General features: G+C 52.1%; 4 protein-coding genes across 11 annotated transcripts in view; 2 read left to right on the forward strand and 2 right to left on the reverse strand.

The window, feature by feature from the left end:
• The window catches only part of EFTUD2 (elongation factor Tu GTP binding domain containing 2), a 43,347-nt gene extending 37,689 nt beyond the window's left edge, over positions 1 to 5,658 (reverse strand). For 2 of the 5 annotated variants that reach the window (XM_011985939.1, XM_011985937.1), the window contains exons 1-2: positions 5,358 to 5,658; positions 731 to 839 (exon numbers count right to left, since the gene is read on the reverse strand). In XM_011985939.1, coding sequence (XP_011841329.1) covers positions 731 to 835 — 105 coding nt within the window. In that variant the 5' untranslated portion in view covers positions 836 to 839; positions 5,358 to 5,658. Of the gene's footprint in view, positions 1 to 730; positions 840 to 2,140; positions 2,280 to 4,964 lie in introns of all 5 variants that reach the window. The other 3 variants (XM_011985936.1, XM_011985938.1, XM_011985940.1) reach the window with 3 other exon arrangements.
• Positions 5,659 to 7,089: 1,431 nt separating this feature from the next.
• On the forward strand, positions 7,090 to 9,048 carry CCDC103 (coiled-coil domain containing 103). 3 transcript variants are annotated; one of them, XM_011985944.1, is made up of 3 exons: positions 7,090 to 7,232; positions 7,605 to 7,737; positions 8,437 to 9,048. In XM_011985944.1, exons 1-3 carry the CDS (start codon positions 7,090 to 7,092, stop codon positions 8,887 to 8,889), a joined length of 729 nt encoding a protein of 242 aa, XP_011841334.1. In that variant the 3' UTR covers positions 8,890 to 9,048. The 3 variants fall into 3 exon arrangements, with proteins under 3 accessions (XP_011841334.1, XP_011841335.1, XP_011841336.1); XM_011985945.1 differs by having other exon boundaries at positions 7,605 to 7,741; positions 8,437 to 8,471; XM_011985946.1 differs by having other exon boundaries at positions 7,605 to 7,741; positions 8,440 to 8,471.
• A 738-nt stretch (positions 9,049 to 9,786) lies between these two features.
• On the forward strand, positions 9,787 to 11,470 carry LOC105543821 (Ig-like V-type domain-containing protein FAM187A). Its single transcript, XM_011985949.1, has one exon. It carries the CDS (start codon positions 9,895 to 9,897, stop codon positions 11,137 to 11,139), a length of 1,245 nt encoding a protein of 414 aa, XP_011841339.1. The 5' UTR covers positions 9,787 to 9,894; the 3' UTR covers positions 11,140 to 11,470.
• Positions 11,471 to 11,705: 235 nt separating this feature from the next.
• On the reverse strand, positions 11,706 to 22,825 carry GFAP (glial fibrillary acidic protein). 2 transcript variants are annotated; one of them, XM_011985947.1, is made up of 9 exons: positions 21,873 to 22,825; positions 20,864 to 20,924; positions 20,564 to 20,659; positions 19,930 to 20,091; positions 18,036 to 18,161; positions 17,601 to 17,821; positions 16,983 to 17,026; positions 14,146 to 14,231; positions 11,706 to 13,470 (listed from the first exon to the last, which is right to left on the reverse strand). In XM_011985947.1, the coding sequence occupies exons 1-9, from the start codon at positions 22,541 to 22,543 to the stop codon at positions 13,429 to 13,431; spliced, it is 1,509 nt and encodes a 502-aa protein (XP_011841337.1). In that variant the 5' UTR covers positions 22,544 to 22,825; the 3' UTR covers positions 11,706 to 13,428. The 2 variants fall into 2 exon arrangements, with proteins under 2 accessions (XP_011841337.1, XP_011841338.1); XM_011985948.1 differs by lacking the exons at positions 11,706 to 13,470; positions 14,146 to 14,231 and adding an exon at positions 16,034 to 16,626.
• Between the last annotated feature and the right edge of the window lie 279 nt (positions 22,826 to 23,104).

A 23,104-nucleotide genomic window follows, 5' to 3' on the forward strand; every position in this document is an offset into this window, starting at 1 on the left:
CTTTCTTTCCTGTCTCCATTACCAAAATGTATGCATCTCTGTTATATACCTCAATATAATTAAAAAAAAATAAATCTGTCCAGGCGCGGTGGCTCACACCTGTAATCCCAACACTTTGGGAGGCCAAGGCATGTGGATTGCTTGAAGTCAGGAGTTCAAGACCAGCCTGGACAACATAGTGAAACCCTGTCTCTACTAAAAATACAAAAAACATTAGCCAGGCATGGTGGCACACACCTGTAATCCCAGCTACTTAGGAGGCGGAGGCATGAGAATCGCTTGGATCTGGGAGGCAGAGGCTGCAGTGAGCCAAGATGGTGCCACTGTGCTCCTGCCTGGGCAACAGGGTGAGGCTGTCTCAAAAAAAAAAAAAAAAAAAAAAAAGAGAGAGAAAAAAGAAAAGAGGGGGCTGGGCATGGTGGCTCATGCCTGTAATCCCAGCACTTTGGGAGGCCAAGGCGGGTGGATTCTTGAGCTCAGGAGTTCGAGACCAGCCTGGGCAACATTTTGTCTCTATGAAAAATAAAAAAAATTAGCTGGGCATGGTGATGCATGCCTGTAGTCCCAGTTATTTGGGAGGCCAAGATGGGAGAATCACTTAAGCCCAGGAGGTGGAGGTTGCAGTGAGCTGAGATTGCGCCACTGCACTCAAGCGGGGCAACAGAGTGAGATCTTGTCTTAAATAAAAATAAGTAAGAGCGAGATGAAAAGAGCAATATATTTGCTTTACCTCATCAAGATCTTTGGTCTCTCTACCCAATTCATCGTCATCTTCATCAGAATCAAGCTCTGGTCCAATATAATTCCCAAACTCATCATATAAGTCGGTGTCCATGATGCTAAAATTCAAGGAAAGGAGTTAGATTCTGGCAAAGTAATCACGGCCTCCATGTGGTGGCCCCACCTACCTAGTCTTATGGTTGGCCATACCCCTTTCAGAACATGCCTCCTCCCAGTGACATCAATCTACTGAAGGCTCCTCCCAAAGACCAGTACTTTACCCAAGTCTCTGCCCTACTTGTCTCTATTTATGTAGTCTTCCCTCCACATTTTTTTTTTTTTTTTTTTTTGGTTTCAAGCAGAGTTTAATAGGCAAGAAGGAAAGAAGACAGAAGGAAGAAGTTCCCCACTACAGAGATGGGGCGGGGTGCTCCAAAGCCAAAAGAGGAGGTCCCCTTCCTCCACTTCTTTAATACCAAATTTAATTTTAAAATAACTCAATGTCAAAAAGTGGCAAGAATAGGACAAACAACTTACTTTTTCCTAAATGATTTGAAAGTGAGCTGTTGACACAGTGGCTCATCACCTCCTAATACTTTAGTGTAAGGGTGTGCAAACTCTGGCCTGTGGCCAAATCTGGCCTCTCCAGGTAGTTTCTGCATGGCCCTCTAGCTAAGAATGCTTTTCAACATTTTTAAATTGTCAAAAGAAAAATATTTCACAATACATGAAAATTAATTATAAGGAATTCAAATGTCTGTGTCTACTTAAAAAATTTCATTGGGAGGCCTGGCGCAGTGGCTCACACCTGTAATCCCAGCACTTTGGGAGGCCAAGGCGGGCAGATCACCTGAGGTCAGGAGTTCGAGACCAGCCTGGTCAACATGGCAAAACCCTGTCTCTACTAAAAATACAAAAATTAGCTGGGTATGGTGGCATATGCCTGTAATCCCAGCTACTCAGGAGGCTGATGTAGGAGAATCCCTTGAACCCAGGGGGTGGACGTTGCAGTGAGCTGAGGTGGCACCACTGCACTCCAGCCTGGGAGACAAAACGAGACTCCATCTCAAAAAAAAAAAAAAAAAAAAAGGTTCACTGGAAAACAGCCATGCATATTCATTTACATCATCTACAGTTGCCTTTACACTGTAATAACAGAGTTGAGTAGTTGGGACTGAAACCATATGGCTCACAAAGCCTAAAATACTATCCAGTCCTTAACAGAAAAAGTTTGCCAACCTCTCCCTCACCTTGTGTGATTCCTACAAACAGGAACATTCTTCTACATAACCACAACACAACCATCAAAATCAGAAAATTAATATTCACACATTACTACCACCTAATTTACAGATCCCATTCAAGTTTCACAGATTGTTCCAATATGTTTCACAGATTGTTCCAATAATATCTTACACGCCCAAGGATCCAATCCAGGATCATGTTTGCATTTGGTTGTCATGTCTTTAGTCTCTTTGGATTTACAATCTTCAGTCTTTCCTTCCAAGGACTGTCGTGACATCCTTAAGGATGTCCCTTGATTTGAGGTTGTCTGTTACCTTATGATAATATTCAGGTTATGTGTTTTAGGCAGGAATATCATAGAAGTGATGCTGTGAGAACATGTGAGAACTGTGGTTCTCAAAGCATTTCCTATCAGGTGATACATGATTTCAATTTGCCTCATTGGTGGTAACGTTAACTTTGATCACTTCATTAAGGTGATGTTTGCCAGGCCTCTCTATTGTAAAGTTACTCATTTTCCCTTTGTAAGTAAGTAGTGTTTTGTGGGTTTTTTCCACTTCAATTATTGAAATTCTATTCAAAGAAACAGTTCAAATGCCACCACCTCCCTCAAGCTTTCCTAGCTCCTCAATTTCTCATTCCCCTATCCTACTAGAGCTTTTTGCACCTTTATCAGTGTTTAATTTTGTCTTAAATAGTAGTTAACTGGCTGGGTGCAGTGGCTCACACCTGTAATTCCAGCACTTTGGGAGAGCAAGGTGGGCAGATCACGAGGTCAGGAGATCGACACCATCCTGGCTAACACAGTGAAACCCCATCTCTACTAAAAATACAAAAAATTAGCCAGGTGTGGTGGCACGCACCTGTAGTCCCAGCTACTCAGGAGGCTGAGGCAGGAGAATCACCTGAATCCAGGAGGCAGAGGTTGCAGTGAGCTGAGATTGCACCACTGCGTTTTAGCCTGGGCGACGGAGCAAAACTCTGTCTCAAAATAAATAAATAAATAAACAAACAAATAGTAGTTAACTGTACTAATTACCATCACCAACTATAGTTTATAAGCAATAAAGAACAGACTAGAGCATCAGGGCTCTGGAGTTAGAAGACTTAGATTCAAATTCTAACTTTGCCACTAACAACTATGTAACTTCAGGTAAGTTGCTTCATCTCTCCAAACCTGATTCTTATTCCTCAACTGGAAAATGGAATGAATAATCCTCACTGAATAAATGTTTACGAGGATTACAAAAAACACCCTGTGTAAAGAATTTACCAGAGTCCCAGGCTCAATAAACAGCTAGCATTATTTTTTGCCATCCTTGATCATGAGAACCCTGTGTTCCATGCATCTGCTTCTTCCCTTCACTTCTTTTATGACACTAAATTTAATTTTAAAATAATACCAAAAAGTGGCAAGAACAGTACAAATAACTTTCTTTTCCCCAAATATCTGACAGTAAGCTGCTGACACAATGCCTCTTCAGCTCCTAATACTTTAGGGCAAGAATTCACAAACTCTGACCTGTGGCCAAATCTGGCCCCTCCACCTGTTTTTGCATGGTCCTCCAGCTAAGAATGCATTTTACTTTTTTATTTTTTTGAGACAGAGTCCCACTCTGTTGCCCAGGCTGGAGTGCAGTGGCACCATCTTGACTCACTGCACCTCCACCTCACAGGTTCAAGCGATTCTCCTGCCTCAACCTCCCAAGTAGCTGGGATTACAGGCACCCACCACCTCAGTTGGCTAATTTTTGTATTTTTAGTAGAGATGGGGTTTCACCACATTGGCCAGGCTAGTTTCGAATTCCTGACCTCAGGTGATTCGCCCGCCTCGGCCTCCCAAAGTGCTGAGATTACAGCTGTGAGCCATCGCACCCAGCTGCATTTTACATTTTTAAATAGTTGAGAAAAAAGTACCAATGCTAACACAGTCAACAGCCAAGACAGCACCTTGCATAAGTAGAAACTGGATAAATGTTAACTGAATGGGATGTTTAATTTTAAGATGCTGATATTTCTTGGATTAGACTGATACCTCCACCTCCCTCAATGCCATCTGCTGGGTGCTGAATGTAGGGAGAGAATCGGAGCTCCAAGGACCAATAACTAAATGTAAATTATGGAAACTTTCACATGCATACAGATTCTTTTTACTTCCAAAAAGCTATTATCGCATTTATGCTTATCTCATTCTCCCAAGACCCCAGTCAAGCGCTTGAAGAAATTATTTATCTATTTATTTTATATATATTTTTTGAGACAGAGTTTTGCTCTTGTTGCCCAGGCTGGAGTACAACGGGACGATCTTGGTTCACTGCAACCTCCGCCTCCTGGGTACAAGAGATTCTCCTGCCTCAGACTCCCGAGTAGCTGGGACTACAGGCGTGCACCACTACACCCGGCTAATCTTTTTGTATTTTTAGTAGAGAGGGGGTTTCACCATTTTGGCCAGGCTGGTCTCGAACTCCTGACCTCGGGTGATCCGCCCGAGTCTGCCTCCCAAAGTGCTAGGATTACAGGCGTGAGCCACTGCGCCCGGCCGATTGAAAAAATTTTTATATAAAGCTGTTCATGGAACAAGCCAAGTTCAGTTCTGCCTCAGGGCCACTGCACTTGCCATTCTCTTTGTCCAAAACGCTCTTCCCTTTGATATTTTCACCTTGTCCCTTTATTTCAATCAAGTCTCCACTAAAATGTTACCTTCTCTGTCACTCTAAAAAGTCCCCCATACATACTCTCCAACTTCCCACTTTCACTGTTTTATTGTTATTCACAAATGTTATACATTTATCACTAGCTGACTTATATCTAGTTGTTTACTGTTCATTTCCCCAACTACAGTTTAAGCAAGGGCTTGTTTTGTTCACTTAGAACAGTGCCTAGCGTAGACTAAGCCCTCAATAAGTATTTATCGAACTAATGAGTGACTCTAACATGGTACAGAGAATATAGCTGATTTGCCCACAGTTACACAAAACTAGCGACTCATGGTAACAAACCTCACTGCTGCTTCCCGCTACAATGCAGGCGCTCAAAGGGAACGTCGGAGGGAACTTGGCAGAGAACGGCTGAAGGCGGCACAGATGGAAAAGGGAATGAGCGACGGGACTGGACAGTTAGAGCAACACTCCTTCCTAGCGATACGATTTTACGGACTGAGGCTATAGAGGCAGCCCCGAAATCGAGGTGTGTGCGTGCGTGCGCGCTTCGAAAGCTTTGGGGAGGCACGCGGAGAGGATCTTCCATTATTTTTTCCGCTCCAGGCCTCAATTTACCCATCCGTAAAGCAAAAGGGGCAGATAGCATATAAAGCCTCTTCCAGATCTGACGTTCTTTAATTTCCTATCCCACCTGGAGCAACCATTCCTTGCCGCTAACCCGCTTCAACTTACCTCCCGCCTGCTCAGCTAAGCGTTCTGAGGCCGCCGCCGGAGAACGCGCTTCCGCCCCACGCCAAAGAAACGTCTGCGCCCGCCGCCAGGAAGGACCCCGCAGACGCCGCTGTCGCCTTTCTGCCCGGGAGGACAACCCTCCGCCTGAGGACCAGTTCCGAGGTATGCCCTCGCGGAGACAGGAACTGGCAAGGCGGAGTAGCTGGTCCCCAAGACGAGTAGCCCAAGACGTGGGCTGCTCCAAAGAGGGTGAGACCTGAGGATGAACGAATCTGATCAGGCGCCTTGGGACTACCCTGAAATGGAGGGCCTTCCGGCAGATCACGTGGCCAGGCTGTTAGCGCAGTTGCTGGGCAACCACAGCTGCGGGAGTGGTCTGCGCGGGGCTGCCCTCATGTTGACTTATCAGGGGATCTCCAAAGAAAACAAGGGGACCAAGGACGGGGCTGCTGGGGTGAAGGTCCAGGAGGCTGAGTAAGGGGACAGAAGGGTTAGTAAATGCCTGGGGAGGGCTGAGAACTGGACACTTGAGTTCGGTTACTGGCCAGCCCAGCCCCTTCTTGGCGTTCAGATTCCCCACGTTGGGGTAGGGTGTCTGTGGGATTGGTTGGGGACCTCCTGCTTCCTTGCGCTAGGGCTGTTGGTGATGACCCCGCCACAAAATCTAACTCAACTCACTAGGAGTTTGCAGTTCAGAGAGGTCCCACAACAAGTAAATGCCAGAGCCACAACTAGAACCCACGTAGAGAATCTCTCTGCAGGTGGCTCACGCCTGTAATCCCAGCACTTTGGGAGGCCGAGGCGCGCGGATCACTTGAGGTCGGGAGTACGAGACCAGCCTGGCCAACATGATGAAACCCCGTCTCTCCTAAAAATACAAAAATTAGGCGGGCGTGGTGGTGCACGCCTGTAGTCCCAGCTCCTCGGGAGGCTGAGGCACGAAAATTGCTTGAACCCCGGAGGCAGAGGTTGCAATGAGCCGAGATCATGCCACTGCACTCCAGCCCGGGTAACAGAGCAAGACCCTGTCTAAAAAAAAGAAAAGAATATCTCTGTAGAAATCAGTCAGCCTCAGATACGCAGAAGCTACAGAAGTACAGTGGTAGAACTAAAGACATTGCCCAGGTACCTAGGGACCTCTGTTCCAGCCCTGGGCTGGACAGAGGGATTTGGGATCGGGTCATTGAGCTCCTTCCTCTGCCCCTTCTGCTTGATTTCCTGCTCAGTCATTGCGTGTGGTTTGGGTGAAAGTCTCCTTCTTCACTGAAGACATTCAATGAAGAATGAAACTTTATCCCTGAGCTCAAAGGTACCTAACAAGAGTTCTGCTTTTGTGTGAGGTCCCCTGTTGAAACGACTTGCTGTTGAACAATCCTATGGGGGAAGAGTGAAGGAACTGAATTCTGAGATCCAAATGCCTCCTCGACTGAAGCACCAAAATTAAAAGTATTTTTAGAGGCACAGAGCAAAATTAAGACAGAACTCCAAATTGAAAGTCAGGACTCTGTATTCTATTTTCAGCGACAAGTCTTGTGTAAGTCCTCACTGTGAAATTCAACTTGTCTGCATAAAATAGAAAACCAGATTTTTGTAACACCTCCCAGTGTGAGTGACATAATGTCCAGGGTGCTTTGGGGTCATTTGTGTTCTGGCGCATAATCCAATAACCCTCTTTCCCCTGATATTGACCGTCCACTGACGTGTATTCCCTTTGCCTTCCCGGGCACAGGCCATGGAAAGGAATGACATTATCGACTTCGACGCTTTGGAGAAAGAGCTGCAGGCTGCACTCACTGCTGATGAGAAGTACAAACGGGAGAATGCTGCCAAGTTACGGGCAGTGGAACAGAGGGTGGCTTCCTATGAGGAGTTCAGGTTGGCTCACTGCCATTTTTCTCAGGCCCTCCTGTTATGGTGGACTATAGTAGTTAACCCTGAAAGCAAACCATTCTGGGCCCCACCCTCTACTATTTGATCTTATGCAATTTCCTTAACTTCTCTGAGTCTCAATTATTTATCTGTAAAACAGTAACTGTTATAATTAAATGAGTTCTTGCACATAAGACTGAGCAAGTGTCTGATACATGTGAAGTGCTTGAAAGCAGTCAGCTATCGCTGTGGTTATTGTTATTATTATGGCCATATTGGTCTGTAACAGGTTCATCCTATACCATGCAAAGTCTAGCTGCCTCACGCCCACAGACACAGCATTAAGTCCATTGCTTAGTTTCTGTCCTTTGCCCACAGGGGTATTGTCCTTGCATCACATCTGAAGCCACTGGAGCGGAAGGATAAGATGGGAGGAAAGAGAACTGTGCCCTGGAACTGTCACACTATTCAGGGAAGGACCTTCCAGGATGTGGCCACTGAAATCTCCCTGGTAGGTGAGGCCCTGCCTCTTTAGTCCAGCAGGATTCTCTGCCCTAAAGCTTCAATCCTGTTTTTTCATTTTGTTTTGTTTTGTTTTAACCACACATACATTGTCTTTATTTGTCATGTTAAACCTACAGATAGGCTTCTGCCTCCAATCCCAGAAAGAAAAACAGCAGATGGCGAAGCTGAGTTGAACTGGGCAGAACGAGTCAGAAAGTTGGGCTAGGAAGCTCCACTTCCCTTAGACCTTTGACTTTCATTCTCAGATCAGATTTGGGTTGCTCTGCCTCTGGGTTGTATGGTGTCTAGTGTAATGATCCTATGGCAGTGTTGAGAGAGAGACCCCGACATTCAGATCCTTGAGTTCCTTTCTCTCTTCCTGAGATTTCCAATCAACCCATCCACACGACTTACAGTTAACCTCGACTTACTCTTGAAGGCCAGAGCTATGTCTCCATTCTTGAATAGGAAAAGTCCAGTATAAATGAGAATCTCAAATCATGGCGTGGATTCCTTGGGGGCCCTCCCTGTCTCATCCCCAGCTTCCTCATCTGAAAATGAGGCCCCCAAGGACCACAGCCTTCCCAGTGCTCAGAGAGTAGTAAGATGAAGAGAGTAAGATGAAGACCGACAGGTTCTCCTCACTGTCACTGTCGCAGAGCAGCTGGAAGAGCTCCTGAGTCCCTTTCCTTCCTTTGTGATTCAGGAGAAAACCCCCCTCCAGCCCGAGACCTCTGCTGACTTCTACCGTAATTGGCGACGACACTTGCTAAGTGGGCCAGAGCGCTACCAGACTCTACTGCAGCTTGGGGGTCCAAAGCTGGGCCGCCTCTTCCAGACAGATGTGGGGTTTGGACTTCTCGGGGAGCTCCTGGTGGCACTGGCTGATCACGTGGGGCCGGCTGACCGGGCAGGGGTGCTGGGGATCCTACGCAGCCTGGCGAGCACTGGGCGCTTCACACTGAACCTGAGCCTGCTGAGCCAGGCAGAGAGAGAGAGCTGCAAGGGCTTGTTTCAGAAGCTGCAAGCCATGGGCGTCCCCAGATCCATGAAGGAGGGGCTCAGCTGGGAGGAGCAGGGTCTGGAGGAACAGTCTGGTGGGCTCCAGGAGGAGGAGAGGCTCCTGCAGGAGCTGCTGGAGCTGTACCAGGTTGACTGATGGGACAAGCTACTCTCAGAGGTCCCGGTGGTCACTGGAGGCAGTTTTTTGGTTGTTGTCTTGGGGGTTCTGCAGGACCATAATAAGAAATCCACACTTAGTTCCCTTCTCAACTTGGAATTTTCAGAGCAAAAATAGGAATCAAATCTTCCCCACTTCTCTAGTCCCTCAGTGTCTCGCTATTTTGAACTGTGTGTATCCACGGGACAGTCAAGAACTCAGGAAGTTGAAAGCAGTTTTTCCCCACCCTTACAGTCTGCCAAGCCTCTAGCCCACTGGCCTTGAGAGATGAGAGTGTGCCCAACCAAATGCTGGCTATACCAGTTACAGCCTCCACTCAGAAAAAGAAAAAAGCAAAATGTTTATGGTAAACAAACACTGATCTCCACAGCTCTTAACAAGAATGTTTATAGCCCCAAACCAATGAATGGACATGTAATCAACAAATGATCAAATGCTACCTCATTTGAGGTGTTGAATTTTCCCCTAGAGACTCAGTTCTTGTGCAGGTTGGGCCTGGGAAAGTCCCAAGCCATCAGCTCAGGTCCAGCCAGCCTCCTGAATGGCCAGATATGCAGGAGAGCGGGTTTCCTCCATTTCCCGGATTGGTGAAAGGGAAGACTTTTCCACCAGGCTGGCAGGGCAGGGCCTGGAGCACTGAGGCAGAGATTTCCCTGCCTGAGCACCTTGGCCCCTTCTCATTCCGGTTTCCTTTGACCCATTCTTGGGTGAGTGCCAATGTTCTAGAAAGGGGAGTGAAGGCCAGGTTCTAGAATGGCTTTCCCCCAAGATCGGGTCTGGAATGTTAGAAGGGCATCTTGTACATCCACTGGGCATAAATTGCCTTGCATTTGGCAACTTCCTCTGCAGGTTGTTGCTGCTTTTCCTGGCTGCATAATCCTTTCCTCATCCAGAGGCCTCAGCTCATCAGTGCTTTCTGGGAGCCCCATGAGCCTTTAATGCCTTGGTTTTGCCCTGCCCCTCTGACCCCTCACTCCTTCAGGCATGCACCTGGCCCTCACCATTGTGCTCCTGTGGGCATGGGGGGGTCTCCAGGCCTTTGAAATTGTAGAGAAGGAAAACATTTTTCAGAAGACCCCCTGCCCTGCTTTCCTGATGTTTGAAAATGCAGCCTACCTGGCCGACATGAGCTTTGAGCTTCCCTGTCACTGCAAACCCGAAGAGGTGCCAGCTGTAGTCTGGTTCTACCAAAAGCACCTAGGTAGCAGCCACACCAAAGTGCTGACGGACTTCGATGGACGGGTGCTGACGGAGGCAGCCCAGGTACGTGTGGGCAGCGACATGCTGGCCCGCTTCAGCATCCGCATGTTCAGCCTGTTGGTTTTCAGGGCTCAGCCTGAGGACTCGGGCCTGTACTTCTGCGGCACCCGCAAGGGGGACTACTTTTACGCCTATGATGTGGACATCCAGAACAGTGAGGGAATGGTGGCCACTTTCCAGGACGAGGGCCAGGAGCCCTTTGCAGATGAATACTATGGGCACCTCCATGTCTTCACCACCTTCTGGGAATGGACCCCCTGTGACCGCTGCGGGGTGCGTGGGGAGCAGTGGCGCATCGGCCTCTGCTACCTGCAGAGCCCAGACCTCTCCCCACGCTACCTCAAGGCGGTGCCTGATGTGGTGTCCTGTGGCTCAAGGGCTGTGCCAAGGAAGCTGCAGACCAAGGCCAGGGACCACACCCCTGAGCTGCTGGTTCGGAGCTGCATAGTACCCTGTGAGAAGACGAAGACCATCCGGGAGGGTGTGCTGGCCATCGTTAACTATGTGTCCAAAGTGGGCAGCCGGCCCTGGGTGCCCCAGGTGCCCATTCAGTTCCACCAGCAGAGACTGGGCCATGGACTCATCATCTCCTGTCCCGGGGCCCGGCCAGAGCATGCCGTGGCCTGGGACAAAGACCGCCAGCACCTCTACCGCACACAGTACCTGAAGGGTGTCAACAGGTCCATGAGGGTGTTCATTGACCACGGCAACCAGCTCCACATCCGCTTCACCCAGCTGGATGACCGGGGCATCTACTATTGCTGGAGGCAGGGTGTGCGAGTTGCTGGCTTCCGGCTGGGTGTGACATCTCGTGGGCGCTACCCAGCCTCATTGTCGGATCCCGAGACTCGCTCGGCTGTGGAGCTCACCCTGATAGGCTACCTGTTCATCACGGCAGTCTTCGTCACCATTCACCTCTGTCGTTGCTGCTGTTACTTATTTCAGTGTTGTCCCAACTTCTCCTCTTAGGTTCTCTCTTTCCCCAGCTCTGAAGACCAGTTGTCCTTCAATGTGTTTGTTAAATGATACCAGATGTCTCTGGGTGGGTACCCTGGGGTGGGACGTGTGGTAGGAACGTGTGGACAAATCTGTTAGTTATAGCCTGCTCCCCATTTTCATGGGCAGGTCTGGGGCCTGATCTGAGAAGTGGAGGGGCTTGAGGCTGGTGGGAGATTGGGGACTGAGGTCAGGATGGAAGTAGTTAGGGTACACATGTTTCCTGACTTCACACTTAGGTCAGAGAAGGAAGGCGTGAACTCAGATTTATCCAGTGGTAAACACTGAGCAGTGTTGAATCGTGTTTGAGCTGCTTTACTTTCTTGCCTCTGAGGATTGTACTGGTTGAGTTGCAGGTAGCAGGGAAAGGAAGGAGGAAGAGAGTGGAGGGAGCTGCTGTATGTCCTCTTTGGCTGCGGGTGGGATTTGGTGAGGGCATGGGCTCCAGAGATGATCAGTAATAGGAAGTGAGTTGGTCTTGTCAAAGGTTACATCTTGGCCCCAGTCCCACCCTCTCATAAACAGATCCGAGTCCACTCTGGGGAAGGGCGCAGCATGTGTCTTTATTTTTCCTCAGCGACTAAAGGCAGCAGCAGTGCCCTGAAGATTAGCAGCAGCAGCAGCAGCAGGTGGCAGGAAGGAGTGGAGGGAAAGGACACCAAGTCTTGGGGAGGGGGAAGGACCCTTCTTCAGCCTTAGAGGGGAGAGGAGAACCCTGAAGTGGGCCCTCCCAGTCCCATTTCTGGGCACAGATCCCACCAGTCTGCTTACCAGTCTGCTCAGTTAAAAAGCAGAGTGGGTGCACTGGGGTGGACATGTCAGCCCTGAGCACCCGGCCTCCAGGCTGCAGGAATATGAGCCAGTGTCTTCGTTTTGCTCGTGCTTGTTTTACAAATTGTAAAATATGGTGCTACCTAAAATACTGGGTACATTTTGTGTGTGAGTAAGAAGGGACCGCAAGAGGCCCTTGGCTTAGGGAAAAGCAGCCGCTCACTATGGGGTGGAGAGGGTCAGACGTGTGGCAGTGGCTTACTGGGGTCAAGAAGCAGCAATCCCAGGGGCTCAGAGGCTGGGGTGGCCTGGGATGACACAGCAAGGAAGAGGCTTTTAGAACTGGAACAAAGTCATGCCCTGCCCCCATGGATACATCCCCTTTCTCTCCTTTTTCAGCATCTTCAAGAGGGTAAGTCACTTCCTTAATTCCCACAACCCAGAGGCCAAGTGCAACTGGTCACCCACACCCCCTACTTGGATGTCTAGCGCCATCCCAATTGCCTCCTCCACCATCTCTACCAGCATCCCTTCCAGTCTGCACGGGGCAGTCCTCCTGGGCTTGACCTCTCTGTACCCACCACTGGGGACCAGGCAGCCCCCCTGTATCCCTCCCAGCACCCCATCCCTCTCCACGTACACGACAGATCCCCCAAGTGCTGAGAATCAAGCTCCCACCTGCCCACAGCACGCCCACAGACAGGGTCCCTGGATGGCAGCTCAGGTGGACTGAGACACTTGAGTCATCGCTCAGGAGGTCCCTCTGGGATCTGGGCAGGTGACTGCCCCATGTGGCAGGACATCCCCACCCATCTTAGACTGATCAGGATCAGTCTAGAAGAGCAACCCTCTGAGCTGGGCATGGTGGCTTGAGCCTGTAATCCCAGCTACACAGGAGGCTGAGGTGGGAAGACTGCTTGAGCCCAGGAGTTCAAGGTCAGCCTGGGCAGCATAGGAGACCTCGCCTCATAAAAACCAAAAAACAAAACAAGCCTCTGGCCAAAGATACCTTGTCTGTGGGGCCTTCCCTTTCCTGTCTGAGTCTCAGTTTTCCTCCAGCAGCCTGAGGAAACTCAAAGGCACAGTTCCCAGATACCCTAAGAGAACCTCCAGCTCTAGCAACAGTTTCCATAACAACAGGTATCAGGGATGTGGAGGGCGATGTAGTAGGTCCCCCCCCCACCCTCCTCCCCTTCTCTCCTTCCTCCTCATTCTAACCCAAGCTGCTGGCTATGCCCCTCCAGACTGCCCCTTGGGGGTGAGTTTCTTGTTAGTTGGAGTTGCTGGGTGCTGGGTGGGTGCCGTCTGGCAGGCCTAATACTGACGGAGCCTAGGGCAGCAAGCTGGCCTAGGGATAGAGGAGGGAGGGGAGCAGCTGGGGTGGCGGGGAGCTCAGGTCTGGGGAAATGCACCAGCAGAGGTGGAGCAACTATCCTGCTTCTGCTCGGGCTCCTCATGAGATGGGGCAGAGGCCAACAGGTGGGTCCTGCCTCACATCACATCCTTGTGCTCCTGCTTGGACTCTTTAATGACCTGCAGGGGACAGGGAACATGCACAGTGCAACAGTTAGGAGTTCACGCAGACCCCAGGTCCACCACCATGAAGCTGTGTAACCTTGGGCAAGTCCCCCGCTTCCCAGGTCTTTCTTTTCTTGACAGTAACCACAGCTGCCTTGCGTGGTGGTCAGAGCGGGTGGTGAGATAACACTGGGAAAGCATTTAGCATCGTGCCTGGCATGTAGTAAGCTGCTGCAGTAAGATGAGCTCCCACTGTGGTTGAAGTGGCCTGGAGGATACGCCAAATCCCCTCTTCCCATTCCCCTGGTAGTTTCCTTTTACTAAGCTGGAAATGGAAAGCCGTCCCCATCTCCATCTGTCTCCGCTAGAGTTGGAAGTGAAAGCTGCTAACTTTAATTCTCTTTTTATTGCTGGCAAGCCAGGCCCCCGAGTTTGAGGGTGAGAAAGAGACAGCGTGTGTTGGGACCCAATCTAGTGGCTTTGGTACCAAGGCTCCCCTTAGAACAGCCTATGGAGGGACTGAGGAAATGGAATTACATTCAGGTTCCTTGCTCTCCTCCAGAATTCCTTGGGGGCTCCTGGGAGTTACTGGGGACCTTCTATGTGCCAGTCCCAGGCTTTCCTCCACGGCCTGGCCTTGAAAATCCCTGGGGCCAGCCAGAGCCTGACAGGGCCTGAATCCCTCCGTACCTCTCCATCCCGCATCTCCACGGTCTTCACCACGATGTTCCTCTTGAGGTGGCCTTCTGACACAGACTTGGTGTCCAGGCTGGTTTCTGCAGATGTGAGGAGAGGAGGCCTCTCATGGACTTTCAGGGCGTGAGTCATCCTCTCCCACGCCCGGCTTGCCCATCGCACCCCCCCATCATGAGTATGAGAACCTATGCAACTGGGCAGAGAGAGCCTAGGCTCTTCCAAACGGGCTGGAGAGCCCCCAAATCCCAATAGTGCTGCTGCCCAAGTCGTGGCTGCTCTGTCCAGTTAGAGTCCTGGCTGCTCTGTCTTCTGGCCTGGCTTCATTTCAGCCCCTCTGCAAGTCCTGGCCTGGCACCTGGGTTTCTGAAAATCCAGCACGGCATCGAGGAAGGACATACAGGCTTTGAAATCAGGAGACCAGGTGGGGCGTGGTGGCTCACGCCAGTAATGCCAGCACTTTGGGAGGCCAAGACGGATGGATCACCTGAGGCCAGGAGTCCGAGACCACCCTGGCCAACATGGTGAAACCTCTACTAAAAATACAAAAAATAGGCCAGGCATGGTAGCTCACACCTGTAATCCCAGCACTTTGGGAAACCTAGGCAGGTGGATCGCCTGAGGTCAGGAGTTCGAGACCAGCCTGACCAATGTGGTGAAACCCTGTCTCTACTAAAAATACAAAAATTAGCCGGGTATAGTGATGGGTGCCTGTAGTTCCAGCTACTCAGGAGGCTGACACAGGAGAATCACTTGAACCTGGGAGGCGGAGGTTGCAGTGAGCTGAGATCACACCACTGCACTCCAGTCTGAGCAACAGAGTAAGACTCTGTTTCAAAAAAAAAGAAGAAAAGAAAAAAGAAAGAAAGAAAGAAAAATTAGCCAGGTGTGGTGGCTCACACCTGTAATCCCCACTACTCAGGCGATTGAGGCCCAAGAATTGCTTGAACCTGGGAGGTGGAGGTTGCAGTGAGCCAAGATTGCACCACTGTACTCCAGCCTGGGTGACAGAGGAATGCTCTGTGGAAGGAAGGAAGGGGAGGGGAGGGGAGGGAAGGAATTAGGAGACCAGAGCTCAAGAAGTCCCAACTTGGTCAGGCGCGGTGGCTCAAGCCTGTAATCCCAGCACTTTGGGAGGCCGAGACGGGTGGATCACGAGGTCAGGAGATCGAGACCATCCTGGCTAACACAGTGAAACCCCGTCTCTACTAAAAAATACAAAAAAAAAAAACTAGCCAGGCGAGGTGGCAGGCGCCTATAGTCCCAGCTACTCGGGAGGCTGAGGCAGGAGAATGGCGTAAACCTGGGAGGCGGAGCTTGCAGTGAGCAGAGATCCGGCCACTGCACTCCAGCCTGGGCGACAGAGTGAGACTTCATCTCAAAAAAAAAAAAAAAAAAAAAAAAAGCCCCAACTTAGCCACCAACCAGCCACATGACTCTGGGCAAGTTAATTGACCTCTCCCAGCCTCAGGTTCCTCATCTGTAAAATAAGGATGATGGGGCCTACTTCTGTAGGTGGGAGAGAGGAGACAATTAACTAAAATAAAGGCTGTTAAACATATGGCACATATTAGTGCTCAATACACATAGGTCCCTTTCCTGTCCCCTTTCCTCTTTCCTACTTCTCTCTGCCACTTATCTGTACCTTAGTGACCTGTGACTATCTAGGATTTGGCAGTATTACCTCTACTAGTCAGCCTGGTTAACTTTTCCGATGCTGAATTAAGCCCTGGGACATGCATATCTAGTGGTCCTAAATATTCTAGCCCAGAAGAAGAGGAATTTTGTTCTTTAGCTAAGAATCATTTGAGGGCCACATGCAAGTAAAAAGTAATTTAGCTCTTCCCGCCACCTCAGAGGGAAAAATATAACATGTCACATTCACTAATATTTAACATTAAGAGCAGGGAACATAAAACTGTATTCACTGCAAGAGCAGCGGTCCTGAGGGAAAAATCCTGTGGACTGAGTCAGCACTGAGCTGAGCCATGGAGCCTCAGGGATGAAAGAATAAAGCAGAGAGCCTGGCCCTCAGGCACAGCGAGACCCAAGGGGCCCTCCCAGTGACGGGAAGAGGTGAGACAGAGGCTGCTGCTTGCTCAGAGGCCCCAGAGCAGCTCAGCTGCGCACCCAAGGACTCACCACCTTTACCACTAACCAGCTCTGCCGGTTTAATGTAAATTACTCTGTACCACCTCCTGGCCTGGGCACTGCGGTTCCTGGGAAAATGTTGCAGTCCAGGCCCTTTAGGGGAACCCTGGGAGGAGGGAGCTCAGTAGGATTAGGAGGATGAGGTGCGTTAGGCTCACTCCCTGTCAAGCTGGGCAAAGCGCCGTGTCTGAGAGGCAGGCAGCTAACCGCGAGCTGGCGGTGCTCCATTTACAATCTGGTGAGCCTGTATTGGTATAACTCGTATTGTGAGGCTTTTGAGATGTCTTGTGACCTTGTGATTTTCCCCGTCTTTGGTGCTTTTGCCCCCTGTAGTGACAAGCAGTTAAAAAAACAAAAACAGAAAACACTCAGAAGGGCAGTGCTTGCTCAGGGATCTGCAGACAGGGCAGATGTCGAGATCTCACCCAGTTCTGCTGTGGAATGGGATGCAGGGAGGGGAAGAGGGACCCAGGGCCTAGCAGGACAGGGGCAGCGGCAAGCCTCGCCTAGAAGTACCCTGGGGTGATAGGCTCTGGCTAGGAGTGCTGCGGTGTCACGAAGGCCCCCAGGGAGAGCGTGGATCCCTTTGCCCTGGTCCTCAGTCCCAGTCCGGAGCAACCTACAGGCCCTGGAGGAGGGGGCAGGACTCCAGTGCCCTTCCCACGAGACCCTGCTCTACTGACCTCGGATCTGCAGGTTGGAGAAGGTCTGCACAGGAATGGTGATCCTGAAAGAAAGCAGAGGGAAAGGGCTGCCCAGGCTGCCTGGGACACCCCTAGGCTGGGTCTTGGTCCAGGGCCATCATGACAACTTAAACACCCTTTTGGTTGCCAGGAAAGTCTAACTCCATCTCCTAGCTTTCCCCAGCAGCCAACATGATATCTGGAATTCCAAAAGCCTGCAAGGGGCTTGAGTGTTATCTGGGAGGGGCGCATGTCTATCTGAAGGAAGATGGAAGAGGGAGGAGAAAGTGGTGAAAAACGTTCCAAGGAGGCAGAAGAAATGGGTGAGGTGCGGAGTCCAGTCTTGGCTGGGAGGATGGGGAGTAAGCCTCTTAGTTTGGAGGGTGACCCAAGTCCTTGGCCTTGAGGCCTATTCAATATTGGTTGAATCCATCCATCCATTCATTCATCAAACATCTAGTGACTGCCTGCTGTGTGTGAGGCAGGCACTGTGCTGGGCATTGAGGTGGGAAGGGATCTGGACACAAGGCTGAAAAAGACTCAGTCTCTGAAGGGGGCAAGGGGAGCTCTACGGAGAGGCCACAGGGAGACGTCCCCAGGGCTGTGATCAGGGCTCACCGGTTCTCCTCGCCCTCCAGCAGCTTCCTGTAGGTGGCGATCTCGATGTCCAGGGCCAGCTTGACGTTGAGCAGCTCCTGGTACTCCTGCAAGTGGCGGGCCATCTCGTCCTTGAGGCTCTGCCCCTCTTCCTCCAGCCGCGCCAGCGCCTCTTGGTAACTGGCCGCCTCCCGCGCGTGGCGCTCCTCCTGCTCGCGCATCTGCCTCTCCAGGGACTCGTTCTGTGGGATGGAGCAGGCCAGTCCCGCGGAGCCCCGACCCGACTTGGCGAGGCTTCCAGGCCCCGCCCCCGGCCCCAGGCCCCTCCTCTAGCCCGGGAGTAACGTTCGGGCCCCGCCCTCGACCCAGGTCCTCGCCCCGGTCCTTCTCCCCTGGCATCTCCTGGGGTGGCCGTCCTCGCTCTGCCTGTCCCCGTCCTGCCCTGGCCGCGCTCACCGTGCCTCGCAGAGACTCCAGGTCGCAGGTCAAGGACTGCAACTGGCGCCTGTAGTCGTTGGCCTCGTGCTTGGCCTGGCGGAGCAGCTCCGCGTTGCGGGCAGCAGCGTCTGTCAGGTCTGCAAACTAGATGGGGAGAGGGGCCATAGACTGAGGGCGGCCTGGGGCCGCGGGGCTGCGGGTGGAGGACACATATAGGGGACTGTGTGGGCCCATGGGCAGGCACAGGCTCTGGAAAATCAGGGAGGTGACCAGCACCCCAGTCAACCCCAGGACGTTGGCCCTGGCTGGGACTTTTCCCAACAACTGTGACCCATGGATGCGGGCAAGGTAGCGGCTGCCAGACCTCAGCACTTAGCACAACACTTGGTCAGCAAGCGAATGAATGAATAGTGCCACAGAATCCAGAACCTTCCACACTGACAGCTGTATCTGTGGGACCGAACGCTGTCGTCTGCCACAGTGGACAGTGGGTTTCGGCGAGCGAAGCCCTGGGTGTTTTTTTTTTTTTTGTTTTTGTTTTTGTTTTTGTTTTTTTTGAGACGGAGTCTCGCTCTTGTAGTCCAGGTTGGAGTGCAGTGGCACAATTTCGGGTCACTGCAACCTCTGTCTCCCAGATTCAAGCAATTCTTCTGCCCCAGCCTCCCAAGTAGCTGGGATTACACAGGTGTGTGCCTCTGCGCCCGGCTAATTTTGTTTTGTTTTGTTTTTTCTTTTTTTCTTTTTTTTTTTTTTTTTTTTGAGACCGAATCTCGCTCTGTCTCCCAGGCTGGAGTGCGGTGGCGCGATCTCCACTCCACTCACTCCACAACACTCACTCCACTCACAGCTCCGCCTCCCGAGTTCACGCCATTCTCCTGCCTCAGCCTCCCGTGTGGCTGGGACTACAGGCGCCCGCCACCGCGCCCGGCTAATTTTTGTATTTTTAGTAGAGACAGGGTTTCGCCATATCAGCCAGGCTAGTCTTGAACTGCTGACCTCAGGTGATCCGCCTGCCTCGGCCTCCCAAAGTGCTGGGATTACAGGTGTGAGCCACCATGCCTGGCCTCACCCTGGGTTCTAATAGCCCTTTCTCCCCCCCCTGCAGGGAGGTCCTCCCAGCTCCATTGGGCCTTCACCCTGCTCAGACGCCAGTGGCTTCTACTACTTACACTCCTCAGCTAGGTGCGCTGGCTAGGCCAGCATCTTCGGGCTCTGCCTCTCTGTGCTTTTCTGGCTCCAGGCTCTGTCCTCCACCAGAAATGGCCCTCCCTTCTTCTCTTCCTGTCCACAGCCTGCCTGTCCTGCCTAGCCCAAATGCCCCACCTACAGCGTCTTACCTGGCTCCCACACTACATATAAGCTCCGAGCTGTGGTGTTCTCTACGGGCACTATGTTTGGGTGCACATCAACATCACACCTTCCAGCTCAGACACCTCTCTGTGTCCTGAGGGGGTGCCTGGCATACGGTAGAGGCTCAGTAACCCAAAACAGACTGGCAGAGGCATGGAATGCAGGCTCCCAAGTGAGATGGGCTAGAGTTGGAAATCCAACTCTACCACTTAGGAGCTGTGTGACTTTGAGCAAATTAGTTAACCTCTCTGGACTTCAGCTCTCTCATCTGTCAAAGAACAGCACCTACTTCATAGTGGGGTAATGCATGAAAAGCACAGAGCTTAGCACAGAACAGTATCAGCTACTACTAATAATAGCAATAGTAGCAGTAATAATAACAGGCACTTTTGAAAGCAGTAGTGCCTGTGTGGCCCTGAGCAAGTCATCTCACTTCTCTGGTGAAGGTCAGTCACCTGGAGAGGATATTCTCCCAGCTTCTTCCACCCTCCTTCCCCCATTCTCTTGTATGGAGCAAGAAGGGCTGCCTAGAGGAGGCAGGCTGGCCCACAGGCAGGGCTACCTTGGAACGGTACCACTCCTCAGCTTCATGCATGTTGCTGGACGCCATTGCCTCATACTGCGTGCGGATCTCTTTCAGGGCTGCGGTGAGGTCTGGCTTGGCCACGTCCAGCTCCACATGGACCTGCTGTCGGGCCAGCTGCTCCTGGAGTTCCCGAACCTCCTGGCCAGGGTGAGCGAAGGGGTACCAGGCCTCAGGGTACAGGCCACAGCTGCAGTTCCTCACAGCATCGTGTCCCCTTCTTCCTGCCCTTCGGCCAGGGGTTAGAATGTTCTCTCATCTCTTTCTGTCTCCCTTACTGCCTTTCTCTCTGTCTTTCACTTCCTGTCTCTACCCGCCAATCTCTGTTTCTCTCCTCTCTCTGAGTGTGTCTCTCAGAGACTGCAAGGGGCTTGAGTGTTATCTGGGAGGGGCGCGTGTCTATCTGAAGGCAGATGGAAGAGGGAGGGCAAAGTGGTGACAAAAGTTCCAAGGAGGCAGAAGAGATGGGGAAGGTGAGGAGTCCAATCTTGACTGGGAGGATGGGGAGTAAGCCTGTTAAGCCTTGGACACAGGACAGCCTCTCTGTCTCTGTCTCTCCCTCTCTCAGTTGCAGTCTCTGTGTGGAGCTTTTCTTCCTCTGCCCTGGCCTCACCTCCTCGTGGATCTTCCTCAAGAACCGGATCTCCTCCTCCAGTGACTCAATCTTCCTCTCCAGATCCAGACGGGCCAGGGTGGCTTCATCTGCTTCCTGGAGTGGCAGGAGGGGTGAGGAGTAGAGGGCCACTCGGGCCCCAGGCTCCTCCTCCCCATTGCTCAGCCTTGCCTTACCCCTCCTTCTGGGTCAGTGGGGAGCAGCACATTGCTCTGGAGGGCTGAGCTTGGGGGCTGTGTTTGGGTGAGTGGCCATGAACCCTTGCCTCCCTCCCCTGCCCCTCCCCTCCACCTCCCTGACCTGTCTATAGGCAGCCAGGTTGTTCTCGGCTTCCAGCCTCAGGTTGGTTTCATCCTGGAGCCTGGAGTGGGGGGACACATTCCTGGGTCCAGGCTCTTCTGAGGACACTTGGCTACCTGCCTCAATCTCCCTGGAGGCAGCTGTCATAGAGACCACCCCCACCCAGGACCAGTAGAGCAGCAGGAGGAGTAAGGGTTGGGGGGCCTTAGACAGAGGTCTTATCTGGAGGATGAGCAGATGTGGGCTTTTGCCTTAACTCATTACTAAGGTGCCTTATCAGGGTTGGCGCACCTGCTTCTCCTCACACAGGCGCATCCACCAGCGTACACACACTGCTGCACACCCACACACACACACACGTCCTCCTGCACTTGAAGGCACACACGCATGTCCTGTCAGCTCAGCGAAGCGCCATGCCCCTGGGGATTCCTCTGATCCCAGGTAACCACCTTTTGAAATGAATTTTATTATGAGCTCCGCTTCACAGCTGTGCAAGTCAAAGTGACTTGACGGGGGTCACAAGCTGGTGGCAGGCAGTCACCTGTGCGCTGCACCCAGGCTTGCCTGCTCTTTCCCTCACTTCCTTTACCCCAGAATCCAATCTCCCTCATGGACACCAACCTTCTCTGCTTCCAACTCCTCCTTTATATGGACCCAGGCTCACAATAGGTGAGCTCGCTGCCCACAGTCACAAAGCCCAGCCATGAATGAAACGCAAGGGCCCAGCTGCTGGGGGCCCAGCCGCTCCTGCACTGCTTTCCCCAGTGGGGAGGTACTGAGGGGACCCTGGCTCCCTGGCAGAAGGCATGTGGGAATCAGATCCCTGGGGTCCTGGGCCTGTTTCTGGTCCCCGCCATCATGTTGGGGTGCAAGGATAGTGCCCCATCAAGAGGTAGGGAGACCCAGGGAGCAGGGAGGCTCAGCCCTTGCCTGAGACTTCTCGGGCACTCTCTCTCGAGAGTTCAGCCCCCTCTGCTCACAAGGCCCCCTTTCCCCATCCCCTCCTCACTTCTGCCTCACGGTGCCCAGGTCCTGTGCCAGATTGTCCCTCTCGACCTCCAGCCGGGCACTGTTGGCGGTGAGTTGATCGAGCCGCAGTCGCAGCTCTCGCAGCTCAGCCTGGTAGACGTCGGCCAGCTTGGTGGGCTCCTTGGCCCGCAGCTGGTTCAGCTCAGCAGCCAGCGCCTTGTTTTGCTGTTCCAGGAAGCGAACCTTCTCGATGTAGCTGGCAAAGCGGTCATTGAGCTCCATCATCTCTGCCCGCTCACTGGCCCGGGTCTCCTTGAAGCCAGCATTGAGTGCTCCGGCCAGGGAGAAGTCCACCCGGGTCGGGAGTGGAGGGGGCATTCGAGCCAGGGAGAGGCGGGTGCCAGGACCCAGACGGCGGCCAGGAGCCAGGCCCCCCACCATCATCTCCCCCGAAGAGACGTAGGAGCGGCGAGCAGCGGAGGTGATGCGTCTCCTCTCCATCCTACCCTGGCTCTGCTCGCTCCTGGGATGCGAGGGCTTTATGAAGGAGTGGGCTGGACTGGCGATGCCCGGCTGCCCCTGGCAACGCCCCCTGGCATAGCCTGAGGGGGTGGGGTTGGGCCGCAGCCCAGCTATGGGGAGAGCTCCCCTCACCCCACTGAGGTAACTGTGCCCAGAGGCAGAGCTTCCTGGGCACACCAGCTCCTGCATGAGGCAGGTGGTGCCTGGAGCCAGACCATGGGTCTGGGGCCGTGACCACTGAAGCAAGAGGACCCTCTCTCTAGGAAGGTGGGTCAAGAAGGGGTTGGTTGGACCATGATGAATACTTACAATCGTTATGCATCAATTAAAAAGGAAGAAAAGGGCTGGGTGAGGTGGCTCATGCTTGTAATCCAAGCACTTTGGGAGGCTGAGGCTGGAGGATTGCTTGAGCCCAGTAGGTTGAGGCTGCAGTGAGCTGTGTTTGCGCCACTCCAGCCTGGGCAACACAGAGAGACCCTGTCTCAAGAGGAAAAAAAGAAAAAAAAAGGAAGGAAGGGCTGTACCAGATGACCTCTGACCTGCTTTCCAACTTTTTGATTTCATAACCCAGGCCTTCTCTCACTCAGCTGTAAGTACCTGCAAGGTGCTGGGAATTTGGCGAAGAACGAACCTGTTCAGTACCCTCAAGGGGTGCCTATATCATCATTTCCTACTAGGCCCCATTCCCAGGACTCCTGGAGTCCTCCCCTCGAACACGGATGTCCTATATTCCTGCTCTCTGCCCATTCA

This window comes from Mandrillus leucophaeus, unplaced genomic scaffold (assembly GCF_000951045.1).
Source record: "Mandrillus leucophaeus isolate KB7577 unplaced genomic scaffold, Mleu.le_1.0 Scaffold290, whole genome shotgun sequence".
In the NCBI taxonomy this organism is placed as follows: Eukaryota; Metazoa; Chordata; class Mammalia; order Primates; family Cercopithecidae; genus Mandrillus; species Mandrillus leucophaeus.

Excerpts from the sequence above, each read along its gene's own strand:
- CCDC103 (XM_011985944.1), top strand. The coding sequence starts at position 7,090 with ATGGAAAGGAATGACATTATCGACTTCGACGCTTTGGAGAAAGAGCTG. Across the intron at positions 7,233-7,604 it reads GCTTCCTATGAGGAGTTCAG|GGGTATTGTCCTTGCATCAC; the intron begins GTTGGCTCACTG and ends CTTTGCCCACAG. Across the intron at positions 7,738-8,436 it reads TGGCCACTGAAATCTCCCTG|GAGAAAACCCCCCTCCAGCC; the intron begins GTAGGTGAGGCC and ends TTTGTGATTCAG.
- LOC105543821 (XM_011985949.1), top strand. The coding sequence starts at position 9,895 with ATGCACCTGGCCCTCACCATTGTGCTCCTGTGGGCATGGGGGGGTCTC.
- GFAP (XM_011985947.1), bottom strand. The coding sequence starts at position 22,543 with ATGCAGGAGCTGGTGTGCCCAGGAAGCTCTGCCTCTGGGCACAGTTAC. Across the intron at positions 20,660-20,863 it reads ACCTGGCTGCCTATAGACAG|GAAGCAGATGAAGCCACCCT; the intron begins GTCAGGGAGGTG and ends CTGCCACTCCAG. Across the intron at positions 13,471-14,145 it reads TGGAGATGCGGGATGGAGAG|GTCATTAAAGAGTCCAAGCA; the intron begins GTACGGAGGGAT and ends TGTCCCCTGCAG.